General features: G+C 40.0%; 2 protein-coding genes across 2 annotated transcripts in view; both read right to left on the bottom strand.

The window, feature by feature from the left end:
• Positions 1-3,261: 3,261 nt before the first annotated feature.
• On the bottom strand, positions 3,262-5,044 carry TTC32 (tetratricopeptide repeat domain 32). The gene is made up of 3 exons (XM_042887246.1): positions 4,916-5,044; positions 4,677-4,837; positions 3,262-3,573 (listed from the first exon to the last, which is right to left on the bottom strand). The coding sequence occupies exons 1-3, from the start codon at positions 5,038-5,040 to the stop codon at positions 3,446-3,448; spliced, it is 414 nt and encodes a 137-aa protein (XP_042743180.1). The 5' UTR covers positions 5,041-5,044; the 3' UTR covers positions 3,262-3,445.
• Positions 5,045-5,198: 154 nt separating this feature from the next.
• Positions 5,199-26,484, bottom strand: part of WDR35 (WD repeat domain 35) — a 36,873-nt gene continuing 15,587 nt past the window's right edge. Inside the window, exons 12-27 of the mRNA XM_042887233.1 lie at positions 21,943-22,087; positions 20,910-20,979; positions 20,380-20,433; positions 19,577-19,686; positions 17,821-18,031; positions 17,162-17,242; positions 16,900-17,036; positions 15,590-15,793; positions 13,528-13,674; positions 12,272-12,404; positions 11,265-11,375; positions 10,037-10,201; positions 8,981-9,115; positions 8,036-8,192; positions 7,083-7,323; positions 5,199-5,850 (exon numbers count right to left, since the gene is read on the bottom strand). Coding sequence (XP_042743167.1) covers positions 5,703-5,850; positions 7,083-7,323; positions 8,036-8,192; positions 8,981-9,115; positions 10,037-10,201; positions 11,265-11,375; positions 12,272-12,404; positions 13,528-13,674; positions 15,590-15,793; positions 16,900-17,036; positions 17,162-17,242; positions 17,821-18,031; positions 19,577-19,686; positions 20,380-20,433; positions 20,910-20,979; positions 21,943-22,087 — 2,249 coding nt within the window. The 3' untranslated portion in view covers positions 5,199-5,702. The remainder of the gene's footprint in view (positions 5,851-7,082; positions 7,324-8,035; positions 8,193-8,980; positions 9,116-10,036; positions 10,202-11,264; positions 11,376-12,271; positions 12,405-13,527; positions 13,675-15,589; positions 15,794-16,899; positions 17,037-17,161; positions 17,243-17,820; positions 18,032-19,576; positions 19,687-20,379; positions 20,434-20,909; positions 20,980-21,942; positions 22,088-26,484) is intronic.

Genomic DNA, 26,484 nt, shown 5'->3' with positions numbered 1-26,484 from the left:
CACTTTTAACAAGGTTACCTACCAAATGAGACAGTGCACAGCACAGCCCTCATTTCTAACAGACTTTCAGCTATCTAATGTTGGCTTACCTCTGCTGCCCGTACGTTGAAAAGGAATTAATTCTTACCCCTTATAACCTAGGCCTTTCCCCTCAACGTGCCACCACTTCTCTATCAGAATGATCCTCCTTGTTCTTCATGCTGCACCTCACACGCTAACTATACATGAAACATTTCTCAGGCTGTTCCATGCCCTGGTTTGGCCTGCTACCCTGCCCTTCTGTTATCCTCCCTTGCTGCAAAAGCATGGAAAGGCCTTTGCAACACAAAGTGGGCAAGCTCTGTGACTCCTCCTGTGTCTCAGCAGAAGGAAAATCAGGGTACTATGAAAAAGCACAGGATGATGTTATTCCTTGCCACATCCTCTGAACAAGTAAGATCTTGGAGGTTGTTGATTGTTTTCCTTCAGTACCTGGAACATTCTGTAATGCAACAGGGAAATCAAGACATTTTTTTTTAAACTTAGGGTATCATGCAGTGTGCACAGGTGGCCAAGAAGGCCAATGGCCTCCTGGCTTGTATCAGGAATGGTGTGGTGAGCAGGACTAGGGAAGTCATCCTGCCCCTATACTCGGCATTGGTGAGGCTCACCTCGAGTGCTGTGCTCAGTTTTGGGCACCTCAGTACAGAAAGGACATTGAGGTACTGGAGCAGGACCAAAGAAGGACAACAAGGCTTGTGAAGGGCTTGGAGAATGCGCCCTGCGAGGAGAGACTGAAGGAACTGGGGCTGTTTAGTCTTGGGAAAAGAAGGATGAGGGGAGACCTTATGGCTCTCTTCCAATATCTGAAAGGTGCTTCCAGCAAGAGCGGGGTTGGTCTCTTCTCACTGGGAAAAGGATGAGGGGAAATGGCCTCAAGTTGCACCAGGGTAAGTTTAGGTTGGATATCAGGAAACACTTCTTTACAGAAAGGGTTGTTAAGCACTGGAATAGGCTGCCCAGGGAGGAGGATGAATCACAGCCCTGGATGTGTTTAAAAACCATTTGGATTTGGTGCTCAGGGACGTGATTTAGCAGAGGGCTGTTAGAGTTCGGGTAGTATGGTTAGGTTGCGGTTGGACTCCAAGATCTTTTCCAACCTGAGCAATTCTGATTCTATGATCAGGTGAGAACAGTTACTTGTTGCCAAATTAATCCCAGCTACGTGGAACTGCCAGTGAAGGCTACGCGAAGGAAAGAATCAACGGCTTTTGGAGAGTAGGTTTATAGGTAGGAAACCTTGGGATAGCAGCTGTGAATTATTCATGTCTGAAACATTTCTGGCCAGAGCAACAAGCCAGTCAGCACACATTAGCAGCAGCCACCTGTTGGACTTCACGGTACCACACTGCAGCCATGGTGGAGCGGACAGCCAGGACTGACCCAGATGCTCTACAGAGCTTTGCAGTTTGAGAGCACAGACAACCCCTAAAGCCTCATGAAAGTATAAAGCCACCACACCTCAGTGTTGCAGTGCATCCAAAGTAAACAGTCCGGGCTTCTTTCACAAGCTGAAATTTGTCTGAATTGCATATGGAACACTGTGTAAAGAGTTTGACTGCTCTCCATTAGATTTTTCGTTCTAAAAAGGATTATAAACAGGAAACCTTGCAGGACAAGGAAAGTTAATAAACACGTCCTTAAGCTTTTTGATACGTTTTCAACAGTTGTGAGTGACAGACCACCACACAGCACTACGTAATAATTTCTCAAAGTAGAACTTCAGAGGTCATATTCAACTGTTCATATTTCCTTACCAATTTTGATGACAAGTATAGTCTCAGCTCACCTTCTCACCATCAAATGAGCTGGTAAGATTTCTCAGCTTTGGAGACTGGGGTGGCATGAAAAATACAAATTCTTATGTGCTATTTTGGACACAGAGCATCAAGATACAACAATGGAAATGGAGCGTGTGCTTGGTATATTCACAAAGTCCAAAATTCATCTCTGTAAAACCTAGTCACTAACTCCTGGAGTCACATTCCAAACTGTAAATGGTTAAATTATTGTCATTACGCATCACATTTACTTAATTTGCCCATTGCAGCTGTTAGTCACTCATCCCAAACCCGAAAGCACTCTTGGTATGACTGCTAAGGAACCACAGAAAGAAGGCAAAGAAGTTCAGAGACTAACATCTGCTCCCATAACTTACCCAAATGTTTCTACCACTGTGTAGGCTTCAGGATCATCCACATTGTCAGAGGAAGGAGAATCATCATTAGGACCATTTATTTATATATATTCTCCTAGTGTCAACTGGGGCAAACTAATATTCTTTCCTTTCTTAAAACCTTTATACTTTTATAAGCATTATTAATTCCATTATTAATCTCTGACTGTTTGATATTTTTACAGTGAGATCAAAAAAATGTTCTGCTATCTTTTCAGGTAATGTAAAAGTAGCTCTAAAGAGCTTAAATGAACTTAAAAAGGACTTAACTCATCATCAAAGGTACACTTGGTGTCTCCTGAAAAGGTCTGCAGTTTTTCTTAATACACAAACACCCTGAAGCCTTTAGCTTCAAACTGCTGTCATGTAGACAAACAGTAAGACCTTCATTATTGTCACTGTACTTTTCACAAATCACAGTCTTAATAATGTAAATGTTTTAGATCACAGAATGATATAGAATCATAGAACGGCCTGGGTTGAAAAGGACCACAATAATCACCTGGTTTCAACATCCCTGCTATGTGCAGGGTCACCAACCAGCAGACCAGGCTGCACAGAGCCAAATCCAGCCTGGCCTTGAATGCCTGCAGGGATGGGGCATCCACAGCCTCCTTGGGCAACCTGTTCCAGTGCCTCACCACCCTCTGCTTGAAAAACTTCCTCCTAATATCTAACCTAAACCTAATCAAACTAAATGAGGTTGCCAACAAAAGTTGTGGATGGATGGCCCCAACCCTGGAAGTGTTCAGTCAGGTAGATGAGGCCTCGGGAAACCTAACCCAGTGGGCAGCAACCCTGCCCATGCCATGGGACTGGAACTGGATGATCTTTAAAGGTCCCTTCCAACCCAAACCATTCTAGGGTTTTTCTCCATGAAGGTATTTAACACAATATGAGAGAAAAGACAGAATCACGGCTTTAATAAGGGAACAACATAATTCGATAGCTGCTGCTGACCTTCCAATAGCTTTATATCAAGTGCTCCTGAACAAAATCACAAGTGACCCACAGAGATCTAAAATTATGCTTTTCCAAAACACAGACAATATCCAAAAATAGTTTATTTTAAAATTACAATACACTTCTCACTTATTTACCCCAGAATGTTGAATGAAACGTTTCTTCAGTAGAGCATAGTGAACGTAAATAAATGATTCTGTTTCATCCATCATTGACAAAAATCACTTAAGTGTTCAGTAAAACATGTTCACACCATTAGCCGCGTCTTCAATAACCTCGCTTTTGTTTTTCTTCTTTGTCAAGAATAGCCTGTTTTAGACTTAATGCAGCATCCTCAAACTGAGGGTTCAACTCTAAAACTTTCCTGAAATCTTTCATGGCCTCATCAAAGCATCCTGTCCAAAAAGAAAAAAAAAAAATCTTTCTGTTAACTGCATAGTCATAAAGCAGAAGAAGGGCTCCTAATCATAGAATCAGAGAGGCTGGAAAAGACCTCTAAGATCACTTTGTCCAACCACCCACCCATCCCCACCATGCCAGACTTATGGGGTCTGGAGCACAAGTCTTACAAGGAGCAGCTGAGGGAGCTGGGATTGTTTAATATGGAGAAGAGGAGGCTCAGAGGAGATCTCATTGCACTCTACAACTTCCTGAAGGGAGGTTGTGGTGAGGAGGGGTTTGGTCTCTTCTCTCAGGCAACAAGCAGGACCCGAGGAAATGGCCACAAGCTGCACCAGAGGAGATTTAGGTTGGACATAAGCAAGAACTTTTTCTCTCAGAGTGGTCAGGCACTGGAATGGCTGCCCAAGAAGGTGGTGAAGTCACCGTTCCTAGCAGTGTTCAAGAGGCATCTGGATGAGAAGCTATGAGATACGGTTTTTTAGTGCTTGTGGTAGCAATGGCAATGGGAGGATGGTTGGACTAGGTGAACTTGTATGTTCTTTCCAACCTGTGATTCCATGATTATATGCCCACTAACCACATCCTTCAGTGCCACATCTCCACAGCTCTGGAACACCTCCAGGGATGGTGACTCCCCCAGCTCACTGGGCAGCCTGTGCCAAATATGCATGTTAGAAGAAATGTTTACTAATATCTGACCTGAACCTCCCCTGGTGCAACTTGAGCCCATTCCCTCTCATCCTGTTGACGTTACCTGGGAGAAGAGGCCGAACCCTACCTCGCTACAACCTCCTTTCAGGGAGTTGCAGAGGGCAGTAAGGTCTCCCCTGGGTCTGCTCCATTCTGAACAACCCCCGTTCCCAGCTGCAGCCCCATCACACTCAGGTTCCAGGTATCTTTCCCCGGCTCGTCGGTCTCCAGGCTCCCGCAGACGGAGCTCTCCAGCCCGGGCCGTCAGTCAGACATCACAACCCCTCCCAGCTCAGACGGAGCTCCCGCCCCTCCCGGCTCGGAGCGGGACCGAGGGCCGCGGTCGGGTCGCTCCGCCCGCCTGGGGTCAGACTGCCCCGGGTCACTCATGGAGGCGGCGCCGTACCCAGCCGGTAGAGCACCAGGCCCCGGTTGTAGTAGGGCACCTCGAAGGCGGGCTGCCTCTGGATGGCGGCCGTGTAATCCTCCATAGCGGCGTCGAAGTCCACCCGGAGGTATTTGATCTGCCCGCGGTTATTGAGGGCGGTGGCGAGATCGCGGCCGGTTCTGCGCGGGGAGAGAGCGGCCGTCAGGGCCGTTTGGCGCGTAGTGCCCCGCACCCACCCCCTCCCTTCCCCGCCGTACCCCGCTCCCCCAGCGATGAAGCGGCCGTACAGCTCCTCCGCCGCCTCGAACCTCCGCGCCGCGAACAGCGCGTGCGCCGCCGCCAGCAGCTCGGCCGAGCCTCCCGCCGCCGCCTCACGCTGCATGGCGGGCTGCATGGTGGAGACTTCCGGGGCGGCGGAGGGGACGGGCGCGCGTGGGAAAGAGGGCCGCGCTGCACGCCGTGGCGCTGCCTGAGGAGAGCCGCCCCGCTTCTGCGGTGACTGGTGCGGCCCGCGACACGAACGCAGAAGAGCCTCGCGTGTCAGAATTGAAAAATATTTAATAAAGTCATTCTACACATAAAGCCGCGTTGGTTCGTTGTGCAGTAAGATGGATGCGGGACAGGCGGCTCTTGAAACAGCAGGCTTGTCGCTAAATAGAAACGCCGCTTCAGGAAAATGGTAGTAGAAAAATGTGTATAATTCCATCACAATGGTTTCAGCTGAAGAATTGTGCCCTCCAAGAAAAATGGCCAGTTTGACAAAATGCAATCATTTCCTATGGCACTGCAACAATGAAAAGGAGCTCAAATATAATAGAACACTTTGCATGATTCAGAAATTAGGCTCAAAGAATGCTGTTACCTTAAGCCTTTCTTACAGAGGAAGAAAGGTTGTTATTTTGAATCATTTCTGTAGCAGTGGCACTATCTGTGAGAGTGCAGAACTGGCAGTGTGGTTTGAAATGTCATACATACAGAAATAACGATTTTTGAAGGTCCCTTCCTAAGATGCAACAGACTGGGGACACACAGTCCTGTCCTCCACTACGCTGAGCAGTGGCACAGAGGACAGAAGTTGTAATTGCTTCTTTCTTTGGCTTTCATACAATGCTTACACACACTGCACATCCAGAATCGATACTCCAGGATAGGGTCTCCTGTTGCAACACATACAGGAAGCTTCCCATCTCCGCTGTTTAAGAAGAGTCATAAAGATTAAAAAACATGGTTTTAAAACAGTAAAATAAATTTTAAAACCCTACATGTATAAATTTGTAAAACACCATAAATACCTTTAACTATGTCTTCATTGTGTGCTTACAGATACTTTGAAAAGTGGTGCTGTTCACCTACAAAATACTTCTTCTCTATTCAGGAATGTGCTTCTTCCTTCTTACAAGCTATTACATCACATAACTGTGTATGCTTAGCAGAGCCAAGTATGTAAATTTTCACACAGTGGAATGCACACCCGCAGAACCATACAGCCAACAAATTAGGACCAGCTGACCCAATGACTAAGAGAAAAGCAGTGAAAGATATATAAAGGTAAGGTCCAGTTAACACCTGCGCTACTACTGCATTTATTCCTCTGGAGAATCAACATAAAAGTTATTAGTAGGATTCTGAAAAGTTAAAATGTTACTCACTGAAAATAAAATGGATTCACAAGCAATTTCCATACTCATATATTCCAGGCTTTCAGCAGGAAACAGATGTCAGTGACAGCATTTGGGGTACAGTCACTCCAAAGAATTACATCTTATGACTTTCATATCCTGACTCTTTAACTTGCAGTATTCATCTCTCACCACACAATGTAGGTAATTCACAGAATACTGTACACATAATGGTTAAACTCGTTCACACTTGCATCATTCCACAATGGTGATGTAAACACAGTAACATGATTACCTTAATGGCACATAATATATGATAACATATTTAGTAAAGGTACTTTGTGCATGTATATTTCAAATTAAGATGCTACATCCTTCTGGCCAGTTCCTGGAACATCAACGATCTCAGTTCCCTCTGCATATTTTCCTTCCCCAAATTACAACAGAACAGGCTGCTCAGAGAGGTTGTGGCTGCCCCATCCCTGGAGGCGTTCAAGGCCAGGTTGGAAGGGGCCCTGGGCAGCCTGGTCTGGTATTAAATGGTATTAAAGGTTGGCAGCCCTGCTTGTGGCGGGGGGCTTGGAGCTTGGTGATCCTTGAGGTCCCTTCCAACCCTGGCCATTCTATGATTCTCTCAAATGAAGCATTTTTTTTTATGTTCTATGAACTGGCTAACACCTGCCTCATTCTTGCACAGTATTTGGTTTGAGCAAAGACTGCTCAAATGCTTACACACCATAGCAGGAAAAACAAAACAAAAAAAAAAAACAGGTTAATATTTTTACATCATACATGTATAACTCACCTCTCGAGAACATCATCCAGATCAGTTTTTTTGTTGTTCTTTGGACAATGTCTTGTGAATATCTCTAGAGCAAGATCTTCATACTGCTGCCTTTGCTCCTGGCTAAGAGTTTCCAAGGATTCTAGTTTAACAAAGGCTTTTGAACAAGTATCAAATGCTCTGTTTGCACACGCACAGACAGCCAAAAGAGAATAGATTTCAACTGCAGGGATAATGTCTTCATAATCTCTCAAATGAAGAGCTAAGAAATGAAAAAAAGAAAATCCAAAGGACATCATTACGTATCTCCTGGGAAATGCAAGCTTCTGTACAAAACAGTCACTATGGATTAGTATTTAGATTAGTGTTAGTCCTGCAAATAATTCCACTGGACAACACAAACCAAAGTCTTTTCGCTGACATCATTATAAAGCCTGCATTCGTGATTCAACATATTTAAAAAAATAAACAGAAATAAAGGAAAAGCAAGTGCATTTGAACGGCAACTGAAAGAGCCTTGTTGAGGTTGACACACTTTTTCCTCAAACACACTAAAAATATTAATTTAAAAAGAAACCATGTAGAAGTATTTGAAATGGACCTCCAAGATTTGTAGCAAGTAGAGGGCACTATTTATTTCTCCACCTCCCACAGATACTTTAAAAAGCTGTCTACAAGGATGTCCAACATGAATTTAAAAAAAAAAAAACAAAACAGTCAACAGAAGGTATAAAGAGACTGTCCAATTTAACCAGGTAATACTTGGGAAGTTACATTTCCATTGTATCCAAAAACATACTTTCCAAGTATCTTGACTGCAGCCAGATTCAGCTACAGTTTGTTACATGGCTCTGTTTTAAATCCCATGGATCTAGCAACAACAGAAAAATGTATGAACTGCAGATGAAAGTATGCTCGGTGCATGCCTGTAAAATTAGAGCCGTTTCTTTACATGCTGAGAGAAGAAATCCTACCTGTTTTAAGTGCTGCATCTACACAACCTTTATAGAGCTGTCTCTGTGCAAGTATGAAAAAATGGTAAGCTTCTGCTCCTCGCCAAGCATTGTCTGCAAAGCGATTCGTTGAAGAAAGGACATCTTCTTCCAGCAAACCCGCCAGAGCTGAAGCAGTCTGAAGCAAAGCAGTGTCACAAGTCATTTTTATACAGAAAACGGATACAGTGGGAAATGCTGATACATGGAAAGAACTTTTCTGTATTTGGTGATTGTACCAACTGTTTGTGTTAACTGGAGAAAATATAAATACACGGACCTAAAATGAACGCTGTTAGGCATTTTTGACAGTGCATAAGCAGAACATATGGTGCATATGTGTATAAATATATTATGTGCACATCTGCAGGCTAGTGCGTACTTTGGATTAATACTGCATTTCAACACCAGATCTCCTAAAACTTTGTTTAAACTCTTTCATTTGTGCACACAAAGATGAAAGTACAAGCATTAAAAAAAAAAACCACATCCATTTGCTTCCCCCCTATCTGGAGTAGTCTCCCTGCTACATTATAGCCAACTTGAACTAATCACAAAATCTTACTGTGAGATTGACAGTTATTCCTAAACATCAGTAAAGTGAGATTCTCAAAGGAAAAGAAAATCTGCATTTCTTAGTATGATTTTTCTTGTTGCAGTGAAAATCTCAAGAAAACACACACACACACACACACACACACATTAACCTCAGGCAGAAAAATGTCTATTAGTACAAGTTATTTAAATGTTTTAAAACAGTATATTAAATGGTTTGTTTTCGTGGTACATTTGCTTTAAAGAAATAAACAAAACCTTTCTTCTAGAAAGAAAGGGTGTTATTAAAAAACAACCTAAGGCAGTTTTATTTATTCTGACTAGGGAGCATGTAAGAGTTAATGTGTAGAACTCAAGAAAGGAAAAGCCTACCTCTGAACCTTTAACTTTTCCTCTCTGTGCATTCTGCATTTGCTCATGGCATTGCTCCATAAGTAAAGCTGATAATACATAAAGCTTTTTAACTCGCAAAGGCTTTGTTCTTTTCTTTGCCTCTTCATCTGCAATCTGAAAAATCCAACATGAAGGAATTTATTGTAGATATATATACATATATATGTATGCATGTACAAGAAAAATAACAGTTCTCTTGGACAGCCACACATTGCACAATCATCAGAATTTATGCCAGAAATGATTTTGCACTTGAGTGCAATAAATTAGACTGCAAACAGAACTATAAATGAATGTCTCAGTGAAGAATGCACATCATTCTTTATTTGTTTAGCTAACAACTACGTGAAGCCAGATATTCAAAAATTTCAGTGTCACCATTATGTCTGCTGACAATAAAGAAATATTTTTCAACACTGTAGGTTAAGAAATACATTGCCTTCAATAAGAAGGATGCATTTTGAAAGCAACAGACATACAGAAAAATATGTATGCACTATAAAAATTGCATATCACTCTTACAGACTTTATAAGCCATGTACACAAGTCTCTTCAGGTAAACCAAATGTAGGAAAAATCTGCATCTTGGAAGCACAAAAGCATTTTTCAATCAAAGAAAGAGACACCAAAATTTAACTGGTACTTCACAACATCATTATTCTTAAAAACAAAGAGAGAAAACCAGCATAAAACAATGCAGACATTGCATCCAGGCTGGCTTGCTATATACCTTCAAGTAGACAAGGACCTTTCCTGAGGTGCAGTTCATCTCATTTGGAAGAGATGGTCTCAAATCAGGTGGTTTGTGTTCTGAAATTCTCTTCATCACTGGCTAAAGAGAACATCTATTTCTTAAGGAATTACCCTAGATATCTTAAACTTTAGAAATGGATTCATCCTGGCCATTCCTCTTTAATGGTACATTCCTGTACATTTTTAACAACAAGATAACCCCCCAGAAAATAAATAGCATGGAAATAACTGAGCTTTTGGACTAGCTTTTGATACCTGATATAAAAATAAAATCTGCAATACCTTGAACATGAGCTTAGCAGCTTCAAAGAAGTAATTGGCTTTGCGATAGAGTTCTATTGCATCAAGGATTTTATTCTTTTCCAGTAAATGAGTTGCATATCTTGCTAACAAGGATCCAATCTCTTTCATATTGTGATTTTTAGCCAGCTCCACAGCTTTATTCCACTAGAAATGAAAGCAAACAAAGATGAATCTACATTTTTCAATGCACTCTGAGAACAAGCTTTCTAATGAATAATTCACAACTGTGCACAATACTTCATTACTATTTAGAATGACTCTACTGTACAATTCAAGTAGAATTCAAGCAAATAGCATCATTGCCAGTCATGTGATGCAGGAGACTTGTGAAACAAATACTGGACCTTGGTCCAAAACCACATAGAAAACAATTGCTTCTGCTTTGATAAAAGCTTTGCAAAACCATTGCTGCTCATAGTTGGACACGTGGATTTTAACACTTGGATGTTACTGAAACTCAGACTCTCAACAGCACGTCAGTCTATGAGCTCAAAGCAAACTTCTACACACCTCATTTTTGTCCATGAATTTTCCTGTCTTCAACAGTTTGGCTACTGTGTTTGCCCACAAAGTTGGCAGCACTAAGAAGCCCGGCTCCATCTCATATCCAATAGCTATCCATAAGGTAGGAAATTGTACACATAACACCACCATTAACCAGCCCTCACATTCACACAGATTCCCTCATTGCCATCCTCAGTTTCTCTCATTTGTGTTGACACAGCATACGTGCAAGCAAATCATACTAGAGAACAGCTCCATCTGTGAACACGCTGACAGTTTCTCAGACCAGCTCTTTTCCAGCTACATCCTAGTGCAGCCACAAGTAATTTGTATCTGTAGAAGGAAGGAAAGGAGATACAGAAGCTTCCTAGTTTTCCCCCCAACTGCATCAGGAGGCAGCACGGACTTGAGCAGAGCCTAGCCCTACAAAGGCCACAAGGCCACGTACTGTTGTATGCTGAGCACGCTTACCAGAGCATTGCTGTAAATGTACTTAGCACTGCTGTAAATGTACATGCCACTGTTCTTTCAATGGTCTAGCACTCATTTCAAATAACTGGCTTATGAATCAAAGTATAAATTTTTCAGAAGTCATGAAGAATCATCTGATGCTTAACAAGGATTTGTATTTAACTGGACAGTAGGGAAACATTCTGAATGGTTAACTGGTATTGTTAAAGCACATCAACTACTGTTGTCCCACCTGATTAAGATGTACACAGGTATCTACTGCATCCTTTGGTCGATTGCATTTCAGAAAGGCTGAAACAGCTTGTTCACACATCCCCACTCTTACAAACATATGAGCTATATCCTGAAAAAAGCAACAGCACTACATTAAATTAATTTTCCATATTTTTCCTACATTGCATAGAAGCTACAACAGGTATGGTTTTTTTAGTTCAATTCCAAACTTTGGATAAGAAGGTTGTTTGTTGCACGGATGCTGTGAATACAACATGTGCAGCTGTAAGTCTTCCAAGCAGCATGCTACTCTCACACACTCATTCTGGAATTACACATTGGTTCTGTATTTAAAGAAAATACTGCTTGAAGATTTTCTAATTAAATCACACTAGAAGGACTGTGTTCTTACTACATATTGTCCACTTCACAAAACTTTGCTATTATAGATTAAATAGAAAATGCAATATCTTGCTTTATTATACCTACTGAATGACATTAAGTTAGTGTGTTTTACATTTTTCAAGCACTGTGGAATAATCAATCATATTATAGTTTTCAATTAGCCACTGCACAGTAAATCACGAACTTCCCTTCAGCAAGGTAGCTCCAATCTTCACTGCACATTAGCATTCCTACCAGAGTTATCATGTGAGAAGTTAAACCAGGAAGAATTTGGGAGAAAAAAAGTGTATCTTAGACGACAAAATGAAAGCTTAAGGATCCAGCCACAAGGATTAAATTCTTAGAGAAGCATAGCTATCTTAGAGACAAATGCCAGCAAACTGTAACTTAGCAGTGTGACCACAGAGCCTGATGACCAATCAGATCTATCTGTGGAAGTGGCCAATAATGGAATGATGGAGAATGAAAACAGTAATATTTCAGATCAATACCAGAGTAGAATCATTGTGCTTGAATAGGTCATTAGTGCATTCTTCGTTTTGCTCCTTCCCAAGATGGGATACTTCAAATAAAAAGTTAAGCATAAGACAATGAGACAATAAGACAATACTTCTTGCTTACAGGGAGTAACTTATTATTCTCTGGAAGTGAGTTCACCAGATTCTCTAGTCCTTGGTAGTCCTCTAGCATGTAGTAGCATTCAGCTAAACGTTCCTGGTTCCGTCCTTGTACATAATACTGTACAGCATTCAACCTAATAAAGACAAAACATGAATGTGGTACAATCAGACATACAAGCCAAACTTCAAACTGGGTAAGCCTTTTGTGTCTGTAAATTTAAAATGACCTTTTAAATGGGTAACTTTGCTCAAGATCTTTAGTAACTAAAATTTCTCTTTTTCTAAAATGCACTACATGTTTTACTTTTCAGAAATCACTACGCTGAAGTAGCAGTAAGATTCATTTTCTGACTAGCATAAGGTTAAGATGCCAGTGAACCTGAAAATCGTATTCCCACATCTGCACAGATCATGCCTATAGTCACCAGCAACTCAGAGCAAATCTGAATGTTGAGCACCTCTGTACTTTAAAACATGAGCACTACGACCTCCAACACCAACCTCTTAATTGCCGATATTATCTAGAAATAAACTTACAGAATCTACTCACAAGCTTTTAACTAATTTGGGACAAAGTCTTTCTAGTAGTGCATTCTGCATAACTGTAATAATTAGTGGAGCTGTGGCAGAATGCTCTGGATGCTTACAATACACGTAAATTTAAAAAGTAACAAGGAAAGTGTATGAAGGTCTCATTGCCACTTATTAACCACTAAGACATGACTTCTCAGGTAAGTCCCCGACGGCAAAACATGTTCTGGGGAAATACCATTTGCATGCAGCTCTTAATACATTCAGGAGTACTCAGTTTTGTCAATGTCTGGAGACATATCCATGTCAGACAGATCTCTGGACCTTCTCAAATGCCCCTAATTTTAGATGTTCTAGAAAATCTGTGGATTTGAAATTCACTGTTATTTAGTACCTTCTTCCTGTTTGTTTGTTTTTTAATATTCCATACCCACGCAAGTATCACTGTCTCTGCTTTGGTTTTTGTTTTGTTTTCTCTCCCTCCTTTCCTCCCTCCCTTCTTTGAAGTGACCAGACTTCTGGCAGTACTGAGATTTGTTTTTTCCTTCATTCTTTAGACAGCTGATCAACAGCTCTCAAATGTAAAGGCGTTAAATCTCATCATTATAAAATCATCCAACGTATTACTCTGACTTTCCTTATTTCTGTCCCTTCTCATGATGTAAGTCTTGTCATTTATCATTTCCTTTGTATTTTCCTCCTTACTAGCTCCCCTACAGAACATACCACTTCTGACGGTCTGCAAAATAATCTCCAATAGCATTGTGTGCTTGTTCAAGAAGGGCATCATCCGAGTCACCAGAGCCAGTTTTCAGTAGCTGCAGAACTCGAAACCAATCTCCTAGTTTTATTCGTAGTCCAATGGCAAGATCTCTGACATAAACAGAAAATAGCAGGAAAAGACAAATTAGCTAACAAAAAATCTTGAGGCAAGGCTCCAAAAATATTTTCACATTCATAATCCATACCACGGTGATCACAGTGATCCCTGATACCTCATGCAATTTAAACTATGTTCCAAGTAAATACATGAGCTCAAGAGAGCTCATAGATTACATCATGCAAATACACTTCCCTATCAGTCACACGACTGCATGAAGAACACTGAATTACAGTTGGCAATTCAATTGCCAAATGTCAGGTCTCCTCTTGCTCTGTATACCTTTCACCTTCCACTGTTGAAAAGCAGAAGGGCAGGGGAATGGCCAAGGGGAAGGAATATGAATGATGAAGGATGACATCTAACAAGGTTCATTTAAGAGAGTCAATTCAAGATGACTCTGAAAGAAGGAAAAAGACTTGGGAGTAATCTTTCCTTTGTATTATTCGTGCATATTTATGCGACCCACTCTGTATCTGTCTAGCATATTTTTCCTACCATGTAACACTGAAACTGTTTTGTGTGAAAATGCAGTAATTCTGCATGTGGATAGAAAATAAGTGGGAGAGAGACATAACCCCATTTTAAAATGCTCTAAATTTACCAGTGAGCTGAATAATGAGATACCACGTCAGTACAGTCTGTTAAGTAAAAACTTCTATCAAAAACATTTCAAATGCATTTGAAAAATATGTTTCAGCCAAATCTATGGTAGGTCTTCATCAAGAATTTTCTAGTGGTGTGTAGGCACACAGGGCAATACGGAATTGCATGCTTGTAGCTGGAGAATAAGACATTCTACTGCTGAAGAAATCAACAACAACAAGGCCTGCCTTTGCCTTCTACACTCCTAAAGGAATCAAATATCTCCTCAGTCACACGTTAAGAAATATGTCATTTCTGGAAATCAACATTTCTGGGCAAGTGAAGGTCTTACAAGACATTCCACCTCTCCAGAACAACATACTCTCATGAGCACACTATATGAAAACTTTTCCATCACTAGGATCTAACATGCACCTTTCTCTCGCTTCTGCTTTTTCTCCTTCTGCATTTCATACTGGGGAAGAGGGATGTTCCTCATTCTTACATCATAAAAGAAGAATGACATTTTCCTCCAACATTCCCTTTCCTTTCTTTCATGACTTCATTAATCAAAGCTTAAACATTTCATTTGTTCAGAAGTTTGGACACTGTGTTGAGGAACATGGTTTAGTGAGAACTATTGGTGATCAGTGGATGGTTGGACTGGGTGACCCTGTGGGCCTTTTCCAACCTTGGTGATTCTATGACTCTAAGTGATTCACGTGTCTCTTCATGTCTGATCATCACCTTCAGGCTGCATCACACAGCTGCTGCTATTACAGAAAAAGGACAATGAGGAACACAGTGCTCAACCTTGTTACTCAGCATTAATTTGTATTTTTCAGCAATACTGTCATTTAGTTTTGTTCTTGTTTTCATTCCTCAGCAAAAATTCCACTGGCCCACAGTCCTTTCTGTCTCTCCTAAGATTAACGTTAATTAGAAACTTCACTGTTTGTACACGTAATTCAAAAGAGTGCTACCTGGCAACTAGCTGAGAGCAACAATACATAAATTAAATATTAGTTTTAAGACTTTTGTATTTTTGGATTCCCAGATGAAACATCTACAAAATATTTTCTAAAAACATCTAGAAAAAACAGCACCACCTAGAGCAGCTCAGAATTTTCAGATGATTTGGAATGCTCTGGTTCACATAAGGAATTGCTTACATATTAATATAACAAAGTTCTTCCCATCTGATGTTGTTCTGTCTTTCCAGCAACTGGTCCTCAATGCTAAACCAGTCGTTCCTTATATGGCTATTTGTTTTCCAAGACATTTTTTGCTTTATTTGCTGCTGAGATGACCACATGCAATTACCTTCTGTCCATATCCAGATACATTCTTTCAGCTTCTTCAAATCTGCTGAAATAGGCTGCCACTTCTGCTTGCTTCATTGACTCGCTCTGCAGGTTGCCTAGGCGCTTCACAAATCTGATACCTTGATAATCCTTGCAGCGCACAAAAGCTTGTTCAGCAGTCTGCAGATCTAGCTTCTGAAGGGCAGCTTCAGCCAGGAGACGCCTGTGTGAAAAACAAATGCGACACATAGAAAAGCAGCTATACATCAAATAAGCTGAGGGAACTGGGATTGTTCAGTCTGGAAAAGAGGAGGCTCGGGGTAGACCTTATTACTCTCTACAATTGCCTAACAGGAGGTTGGAGCAAGGTGGGGGCCAGCCTCTTCTCCCAGGTAACAGCAATAGGATGAGAGATAACAGCTTCCAGGTGCACCAGAGGAGGTTCAGGTTGGGTATAAGAAAATATTTATTCTCCATAGGAGTGGAGAGGCAGTGGAACAGACTGCTCAGGAAAGTGTCACTGTCCCTGGGGGCGTCCAAGAACCACGGAGATGTGGCACTGAGGGACATGGTTAGTGGGCATGGTGGGGATGGGTTTATGGTTGGACAAGGTGATGTCAGAGGTCTCTTCCAACCTTAATGATTCTATTATTCCAACCCCTGAGATATGGGACATTAGCTAGATTTCCAGAACTGTTTTCACATGTTTATTCTTACAAGTTTGCTATGCAGGATTTAAATTCAGTTTAATAGTCAAGTTTAACTTGTTAAACTTGTTTAACTAAGTTACCTTCCTCAGATTATTTCATTTTGAAAGGATATGACAAATTATGATTGATGCACCCTCCCCATTCTCACTTCATTCCTTTACAGCCTGTCCTAATTGATCCATGGTATAGTTATGCACGCTTAGGAGGAAAAACCTCTTTCTTGCCTTCTAGAAAAACATACCACACAACCTGAAAACACACCAATTCCAGAAGAGGCAGGGAGCCAGGCTTGCAGGGGGACTGCAAGGTTCTCTTCAGGTCTTACATCAGCACTATAAAACCCCTTGGTAGATGATTTAGCTTCAGTGTAACAGCATTCCCTTTTAGAACAGCAGCCCTTCAGACTGCAGCAGAGTACTGCTACTACTTATCATTATTATTATTTTTTTTTAAATAATGATTCTCATTAAATTGTATGCTGGTTGGCTGCTCTTAATTTGAGGGGTTTTTTTTTCCACTTAGTGGATAGTTAGATCTGTCTGAAAAAGAAGACTACAAAGGAAAGAAAACATTTAAACAAAGAAAGTTGGCTTATTATGAGATCTTTATTTTATTTTACCAAAGTCTGGGATGTGGATTATCTTCTATGAACTGGGAAGATTCCTCAATTCCAACTTCTTCAATCAGTGCTCGACTGTCTCGTAATGATCGAATCTCAAAATTGATGATGTAATCTTTGTTAGGGCGTTCAGGATTCTAACATAATGAACAAAGAAAAACATTTTTATTCTGTCACGTTTACTCTCACCCATCAATGACATCTACTGTTCAAATCAGTTAGACACCAACTCTTCCCACTAAATAAAACTCATTATACTTACCTTTAGTATTTCATCCAGAAGAACAGATTTGATTTCTAAATCTTCAAAGTTGCAAATATATCCAGAAGTTTGTATAGGTTCCTTAAAGTAAAACAGTTAAAAGGGAATTAACCTGTATTCTAATTACATTCTAAACAAATTTTTAATGTATGTAAAAAGTCTTCCCCCTTTTCCAAACTCGGATTTGACTGCTTTTCCAACAGGAAATAAAACCATTGGCGTTAGTGACAATCTCATATACACAGACATAATTAAAAATCCTGGTATTTATAACCAGATTATGACGAAAAGATAAAGGAACAACATCTGGACTCGCCCAAACCACGCATTACAAAAAACCTTTATTAAAATTGGGTTTCCTGTTTCTGAAGCATATTATTATTTTTAGGAGCATAATTTGTGTAAGGAAGAAAAGGATAGCAAGCATTTTTTATTTTTTAATCTTTGCAGGTCTGATAGTTTATTTCACATTTATTTCATCTTAAACAAGACCCTCGCATCAGAACTGACGAGATGTTAAGATGTCCAGTTATTGATTTATATGAAGTTTATTAATATCAAAATACTTAATTAAACTGCAAGCATAAAAATAATTCTATTCAACACAGAGCCATTATCTTAGAGTGAACTCGTAAACTGAGTCGTTTGTTTACATTTACCTCTGGATCCAAGTTTCTGAAGACATACATTCTTGTTTTCTCCATCACTGCAAACAAGTCTGGGTTATCTTTGGCCCATTTCATATCCCAAACATCTTTGCGTTCCAGTTTGAGCTGCTCTCCAATCACCTGCTGCCCAGTACTGCTTATGACTCGTGCATCCAAGTCAAAGAAAGTCAAAACTCCTGAAAGGTCTATGATAGCAACACGGCTGCAGAACAGGGGAGAAAAAAACAAACAAACAAAACAAAGGAGTAATAAAAGGACAGCTAAGTAACACTACTCAAAGCTGTACATCTGAAATAAGTTTCCTGAACTGGCACACTCAGGCCAAATTTCCCTCTAAACCAACTCCAAGGTTTCAGCAAGATGCCTGTGATTTTCAGTGATCTGTGCAGCGGAGAGAGACTAGAAACATGGAAAAGAGGCCTTCATCTTCTCCTTCTGGATCTGGCTCTGGACTGTACTGACCTGCGCCTGTTTTTTATCCAGCACTCTGAAGATGCTTCGTACTTCAGATAAAAAATTTAGTAAAACACAGGTTCAGCTTCTGACTACACTGTTTTCTTGGCATAACCTAGAATTTAACATATATGCTTTTCATTATTTACTAGGATTCCTAAATTAAAAATATAGTGCAATGATCCAGAGTGTTCATCCCTGAAACAGGATTTCTAATTATTACTACTAAGGATATTATTTTTTTTTTTTCCTAGATAATAGTATATATAATCCAATTAATCTTTTCCCTATATTTTAAATGATGTCAAATACAATTTCTAAAGGGTTACATTTGAAAATTTACAGTTACATACATTATCAGTGAATGACAGTAGCCTCTATTTACTGTCAGTCATTTACTGCAGTGCTGTTTTAAAAGCATTTTTTAATATTTTTCAATATTGAAATGCATTTGACAACCTTAATCTTCATTATAATTTCAAAAACAATCCAATTAACTTGGAAAACCTTGTGAATCTGAGTATTTTCCAGTAATACAAAACCATTTAGGAAGGTAACAGCTTGGGTTCAAAACAAAACTAATGCAGATCTGGCTCGGTCATTGGTAGCTTTTTAAGTGAATCAATCTATTTTTGGTCTATAAATGAAGATATCTACACTTTTGTTACGAATTTTGTTTGCAATTATAAAGTTCTTTTGAAGTGATTAAAATTGTCTTATGAGCGCTCATTAGTGTATTTTTGCCTTTTCTGTCACAATCCTCTAATTCTCCCGGGGGAAGGGGAACCAAAGGCACTGTTAAACATTAAAGGTTGCCTACCAAGTAGAATGCAGCTTCAGTATTGACTTAGAAAAGCTTTAGCAGGAAATCCTGCTAGGTGCTTTACCACCAACTACAGTTTGCAACAGTGGAAAACAAACACGGGACAAAGAAGGTTTCTAGGCATTAGGAGGACAGAAATAAAAAGAAACCTCAGAGGTATGAAGTTTCATGTTATGACATACTTTCATCAATTCCTGACCTCAAGAAGCTCGTGTTTGGTTTATCTTTTAACAGAAATTTTCCCTTGTATGTTTCCTTACAGACCTTAAAGAGTGCAGTACACAACGAAGCTTTACCAACTCAGCCTCTTACAGCAGACTGACCAGTAAGAAATAAAGAAATCATTAACAGCCAATAAATTAAGTAATTTATATTGAAGTAAAATTAGTGCATTATTAGCAATGTTTTCACCAAATGCAGTAGTTTAGTTTAAAAGTGTTTGCCTTTGTTAGAAGCAGACCTGTATCTTACCTAGAGTTGCAGTTCAAAGACAGCTGATGTGCCCGACAATTCAGGGTATACTTCTGAATTAAGCCGACATTAGGAAGGCTGTATCTGTGAATAGTGCCAGATTCCCTTCCCTAGAGAAGAGCATTTTTTAAGAATTTTTCTATGAATAAACAGCTTAACACAGTTTTCTTTATGTGCTGTTCTAGACTGAAGAGCTCTTGGATGAGTGGCTGAACCAATCTGGGAAGAGGCAACGTCATCACTCTGGAGTTCTTAATTCTGCTATTTCAAGAAAATAATTTCTTAAGAGGCTACAAGTTAAAGATCTGCTTAAATAAGGTGTTAAAACACAGTCATGTGGAACAGCCCAGGCAGGTTATTTTACCTGCTGCTAAAGCCTTACTTTGGAAGATAGTCAGTCATTTTAAAGGCAGCCCAAACATCATTCCTGTCCTTTTTTTTTTTTTTTCCCCATCCAATTCACCTGGAAAGATCCTCCTTGCCTTTCACATCTTTGACTTTTCATGTATGTATACCCTATAAATTGAAAGGCAGATTTGGCTAGAAGAGTTAGAAAGGTTTGACCACTGTAACACACATTATTGCATCAACTAATGACTTTCACACTTTCTCCATCTGTTTTCTTTCCTGTGTCTCAGTGTTTTTGTCCAATTCATTCAAAAGATGTCAAAAAAAAAAAAAAAAATCACTGGAGTAGGAGCATGGGAAAACATTTTAAGTATGACTGCTCGTGACTTAACTGCACAAGAGTCCCGCCTACAAGAGCAAGTGGCAACTAGAGGTTGTTTTAACCCCCAACTTACCACAAGCAGTATCTTATCAGATGCTGTTATTGCACAAATGGGATCTCTCGTTCCCTGAAAGCATACAAACAACACCAACACTTGTTTAATATTGCAATAGGAGTGAACCTCTACAGAAAAAAAAAAAAAGAGTTATGTTTAAATATCCAAGAATGCTGCCAAGTGTTTACACAAAAAGGGGCTATCAAGCTTTATCACTGTACAATAAATGGAGGGTTTATGATATCAGTGCCCTTTGGTATGGGAAACATGGTAACAGTAAGAGTTTCCTTCTGGGGCCCATTAATTCTCCAGAATACACAATACACTTTTTCACTGCATTTTACACAGTTTGATGTACATTTCTAGTAATACATAGTGATACAAGGACATTTTACTAACCAGATGCAACACTAACATTTTTGTACAAAAAGTAGAAGAAAATAAAAAGACCCATTAACAAAAACCCAAGCAAATATATACAGCAATGCCAGCTACTGCTTTCAAGCCACCAGTGATACCATAATAAACAAGTTAAAAACAAGGCTCACTTCGAAAGCTTTACTGTAATCAAGGTGTCCATCTCCAGATCCTGAAGGAGTGTCATCAATATGATAAATCCTGTGGAGAAGGAAGGAGAAAAAGTGCCTCTGAAGAAAGAAGGGTCATTTTTGTTAGAATACAGGTATCATCAAACCTTGGAGAAGGAACCACTGTAACCAGAAAAAAAAGTATAAAAGCTAAGCCTGTTCTTGTGTTCCAGTCGTGCTCCCCCAGTAACCCTGCTTTCAGTTCATACAGACATGGTACTTGCTTTCACCTTCACTACACGATGGCCCATAATGTCAGTTCCATATGATCTACAGTCCTTCATTCTGCAACAAGAAGATCCTGCAAACGATCAATCATCTCAGTGTCTCCTTTCAGATACTATATTTTCCTCATGCTCTTTTCCATTACTTAGGAAGAATGTCACTATCACGTCCACAAAACTTACATATTGCTATATTCAAAACTTTATCAGAACTCTTCTGCCTTAAAAAATAAAAGCATTAGAAAGAGGAAGTCAATGTAACTAAGTTAACATAACATGAGCATAGAGTTATTATATGAAGTAATTATTTTGGATGGGCAGATGATAACAACTTTGGCTTGTTTAGTTTGAGAACAGGCCATACAGGATTAGAGGCCAAAGACACAGTAGGGCAAAATTCTATTTAGAGAATAGCTGGACAGAATATGCCCTAACAGCCACTGACACAGAAGTAATGATTAAAGTTATCAGAGTGAATGTAATTGCTGAGAAATTAAGGGTACAGAGAAGACAAAAACCCACATGCATCAGACATGCAGCTCTGTAAAGGAGGCATTCACAGGTAGCAGTGACAGTAAGCAGAAAACTAATTGGAAAAAAAGTCTAAGAGATCTGGATAATAGCTGTGCATTTGTCATGAAAAACTACACTTAGAAATTTTGAGTAGGAGAACAATAATGAGGAGTTCATACTTTAGGTATGGGAGAATCCACTTTTATCAAAATCATATTTATGCAAAAGAAAGAACGTGAAAAAGCCTGGAGACAAACCTTTCCCTGCCTTCTTTTCTGGTCCGTGCCACCTGATTAATCTCCATTGCTGTGAGCTTCTTGGCGATGCGATATTGCCAGATGTAAAACGCTTCTTTGGAAGCTGCTACCACGTGTGTTCTGGTCATTGTGACAAACAACGGCCCTGTTATGATATCCAAAAGGTTGTAAACTTAGAGCAGCAAGTACTGGACTAGGTAGGAACTTGTGATTTTTTTTTCCAAATGTGTGAAATTGTATCTCCATAGGATAAAAGACCAAAAAAAAGAAAAAAGAAAGAGTAGATTTACTTAATTGCAAATAAGTTAATAAATTCCAGAAGTTCTTTCAAGGCACTGCTTTTATAATTAATATTTTTCTCCCCATTATTCCAGCAGTTTTCCTTTTCCTTAATGCGAGTCCAACTCCCCTGCAATGAGCAGAGACGCCACAGGCAGCCCAGGATCAGGCAGCCCCGGGCCTTATCCAGCCTTGCCCTGAATGTCCCCAGGGACGGGGCATCCACCATAAAGACAGGTAACCTGTTTCAGTGCCTCATCACTTTCCCTGTAAAGATTTTTTCCTCATGTCCAACCTAAATCTGCCCTTTTTAACCTTGAAGCCATTTCACCTTGTTCTATCACCACAGAATCTGCTAAAGAGTCTGATCCATTCTTTCCTGTAGCTCCCCTTCAGATACTGAAAGGTATCCAGACATCACTGCAGAGGGAAAGCCAAGGTTCTTTTTTACTTCATCCTTAAAACCATTTAGAATGCACGGCTAAAGGCAATGTCTCATTCCTGCTGTCAATGTTTGGTGGATACAGGCACTCAAGGCATCACATTATTCTTTATACCACACTGTCTTGGTTCTATCATGGCTTTTTCTTTCACGTTTTTTTGAGTTCTGAAAATCAAAAATCAAGAATCAGCACATAAAATACATAGGAAAAAAAATCAGAAATCAATAAATAATCCCTCAATGTCTTCAAACTCGACACTTCAATCAATATGCCACCAGACAAGCTGAGCAAATTCCATTTTACAGCCCTGTCTGTTAGTGAAGTGTGTTGCAAATAACATGGTGTAAGCACAAAATCTAATTGTTTTGCAATGAATCTCTCCACTTTTTCCTTATATTAGCAGAGGATGGAACTCTGGGGGGTGCTATAGGCCTGCCATAAGGTAGAATGGCACTATAATGGACAGACTGGGGAAGACTGGTTGAACAGACTTCATTTCTCTGAAACCAAGAGGATTTTGATAAGCTACCTAACAGCTGTTTAATGCTTTTTAGTATAAATGTCAGTACTGGATGAGAAGGCTGAGAGGCAATGCTTAACGTGTGAGCAGTAGCACAGATACAGCAGTTGTTTACGTTTCGTGAAATCGGTGTATTTCATTTACCTGTGACACAGCTCAGTGATTAGTTTTGTGCTCACACCTGAAGAATACAGTCTCAGGGTCAATAAACAAATTCAAAAATTCTGCGTATTCGCTGTAATTCTCTTATTAACTCGCAGCTCTATCCGTCATAACAACCAAAACTGAGCTGCTTCCCAACAAACCCTCACGCTTCCCTGCCACTTTTAATCAGCTCTAGGAGTAGCTTAGCCACAGAATAAATTGGATCAGTTTGTTGTTTGATCTGACTGAAAACTAATCCCAAAGTTAAAGAAGTAAAAGATTAAGTTGGATTAAATAGAGAATCACAAATGACGGAGCTAACATAAAAGAGAGCAGGAATGAGAAGCTAACACGAGGGGCACAGACCTTCTCTTCTTTGCAACAGCAGGGCAATTAGAGCTGGGTTTAAGTCAAATGTGAAAACACATGGAGAGGGATAACATTATACACAGCACAGAGAGTCAAGAGGATCAGATGGATTCAAACAAACATCTGGGAGACACGCATCTGTACATAGGAACTGACCTTTTTGCACAATTGCTATATAACTAAAACTGGACAGAAGTGGGATGGATGGAGTTTTCTAGAATTGATTAAGCATTTTATACTGGACAGTCACTGAACAAAGACTACAACAAACAAACAAGTCGTGCAGAACCGTCTATGAGTAAGGAAGAAAAACACTGATCTCCCTCTTCCCACTTCAGGGCTGAACCACTGGGCTACACTGCTCCTAACATGACTTCTATGTTGGCTGCAAAACAGCACAGCTTCTAAAGAAAAGGGGATGTCCTTCATGGGAAGGGAAAGATGCTTATTTCAGTTCTCTCATGCTGAGGAAGATCTAGAATCCCTTTCTAGGCAGTTAGTCTAACTACTTAGTTTCTGAACTATTATTCCTATTACATTTTAACAGCACTTACCCTTTGGAACTTAGGCATCAGACCCCTCTAAAGAATTTGCACTCTTAGTTGTAAGATGAGAGAAAAGCAAGCACCTTAAGTCAGAAGCAGGCAAGATAATTGGATACTCCTCTGCTCAGCATTTCTACCACACAGCAGCTTTCCACTCCAAGGGCAGACTTCTTCAATTCTGTAGCCCTTTCCATTGACTTTGAAGACAGCTAATTTCAGTATTAAGGTCCTGATTTTTTGGAATTTGAAAATGTAGGAAAAGCTTTCTGAAAGGTGCCTTACTTTTCAGTAATCATACACTTAAAAGGATTTAACATGCTATGCCATTAAAACAACAGCAACATATAAAAGGATGATACTCTAAGTTTGCTCTGGCCCTTCTTTCTCTTCCTCACTCACTTCTCTTCACTGTTTCATCATAATACCTCCTCCCTGAAGGAAAGAAGCTTTGTATTTTAGAAACAGAAAACACCTGCTTTCATGTCTAATCTTCTGAAAGAATAGTAGGTAGAAAAGGTACTTGATCCATGACTGTATTACTTTGCCACATGAAAAAGCTGAGACACTTCTTAGTGTCTAAAATAGGATACAGAATCACAAGAGACAAATAATCCCACTTAAATCTGATGAAAAGGAAGCGATCTGACACGGAAGAGTAAATTGTTTTCACATAAGCCTGTTCACATCTGCAAAATCCAGAGAAACCATAACTAATTCAGTCCAAAGAATAACATCTACCTAACTTAAGAGTTTGATTAAAATGTCTCTGGAGGTGCTTGCTCCATGAAGAGCAAACATGAAGAGAAGAAAATCATCAGGCAACAGCAGGGACAGCTGAACTGCACATGGAACAGCTTACAGTCCAGCAAAGTAAGGAATTCAGTTTTAAACAATCAGCTGTAACTAGAAGCAACTCAAGTGCTGTTTCAGCCACCATTAAGGTAAGTTAGGAGGGAGGCAAGACAGATGGCTGATGTCCCACACCCAGCAGTGAGGCAGCTGGACAACGCTCTCAACAACATACTTTAACTTTTGGCCAGCCCTGAGGTGGTCAGGCAGTGGAACCAGATGATCTCTGAAGGTCCCTTCCGACTGAACTTCTTTGTCACAACACGGTCCTGACTGTCAGCTCTCTGCCTCTTCTCCACTGTGTGCTGATCAGGCCGTTCTGTGCATTACACTGGGCATTAGTACGTGTGAAAGGTGGTAACGTAACAGTGTCAGTGCTCCTATGCACATGTAAGATGATATAACCCAGTCTGAGTGATATTTCCTTAGCAGATACCATCTGTTGTGTTTCCATTAAAAAGATATTATAAAAGAAGGTATTTAACCACCTGTAATTTATATTTAGCTACTCACAAAAGGACTTTGACAGAAAGCCTGCAAGCCTACGTTGGTTAATTTTTTGGTAGGATGGGATATAATGCCAGTCAACAAAGAGAAAATCAATTTAAAGGCTAGCAAACATTAGCTGCTCTGAAAGACCCTATAAACACAGCAAACAAAGGAAAAAGATGCATTAGACAAAATAAAAGAGGAAAATTAGGTAGAGCTTTAAGGTGTAACCATCCATCAGAGCCTGCAGGCAAACATTAGAAAGCTAATGTTTGACATTAGCTTTAATGACATTAATGACATAATTTGAAAACCAACAGAATAAAGGGAACCATCAGTATTTTTTGTGAACTCATCTTAAGCTACTGGTTTAGAGCCAAACAACGTAAGATTTGTAGTTCTTGAGGAAGAAAGGAACGTTGCATGATTTCACAGCTACTTTGTCATTAGAAGATTAGCATTGCTTTGTAAAACCAATCTTATAAACCGTTATAAAAATTAACAATGCACAAAAATAGTGTTTTAACACACATTCTCAGATGCATTATTGAAACACTCTGTCAACCACTTAACATCCTTATTAGAAATCTTTCTTCTTCAGTACCAATTTCCTGCCAGGCTGCAGCCCAGGAGTCCTGCAGGATACCAAAGACTCACGAAACAAACGTTTATGCTCTGTAGGGCTCCAGGTGTTTGCTACTCCAGCAAGAGGCACTCCGGCAAAAGCAGAGTTACTGTCTGTTCTGTCTGTAATAACTGACAAGGTCACGCGGAAAAATGCAGCTCAGACTCGTGGTAGTCAAAAGCACTCAAGAGGAGGCAGGAGCACAGTAACAGCAGCTGGTCTGTTGCAGAACTTCCTATTATATCAGAAGGCATTTTTCATGAGCATTTGTGAAATATC

The sequence above is a fragment of the Lagopus leucura genome, unplaced genomic scaffold (genome assembly GCF_019238085.1).
Source record: "Lagopus leucura isolate 7727_CA_CO unplaced genomic scaffold, USGS_WTPT01 Super-Scaffold_73, whole genome shotgun sequence".
In the NCBI taxonomy this organism is placed as follows: domain Eukaryota; kingdom Metazoa; phylum Chordata; class Aves; order Galliformes; family Phasianidae; genus Lagopus; species Lagopus leucura.
Note: the sequence above shows the minus strand (reverse complement) of the source record. Positions and strands in the feature narration are given on the sequence as shown.

Excerpts from the sequence above, each read along its gene's own strand:
- TTC32 (XM_042887246.1), bottom strand. The coding sequence starts at position 5,040 with ATGCAGCGTGAGGCGGCGGCGGGAGGCTCGGCCGAGCTGCTGGCGGCG. Across the intron at positions 4,838-4,915 it reads TTCATCGCTGGGGGAGCGGG|AACCGGCCGCGATCTCGCCA; the intron begins GTACGGCGGGGA and ends CTCCCCGCGCAG. Across the intron at positions 3,574-4,676 it reads CCTGGTGCTCTACCGGCTGG|GATGCTTTGATGAGGCCATG; the intron begins GTACGGCGCCGC and ends CTTTTTGGACAG.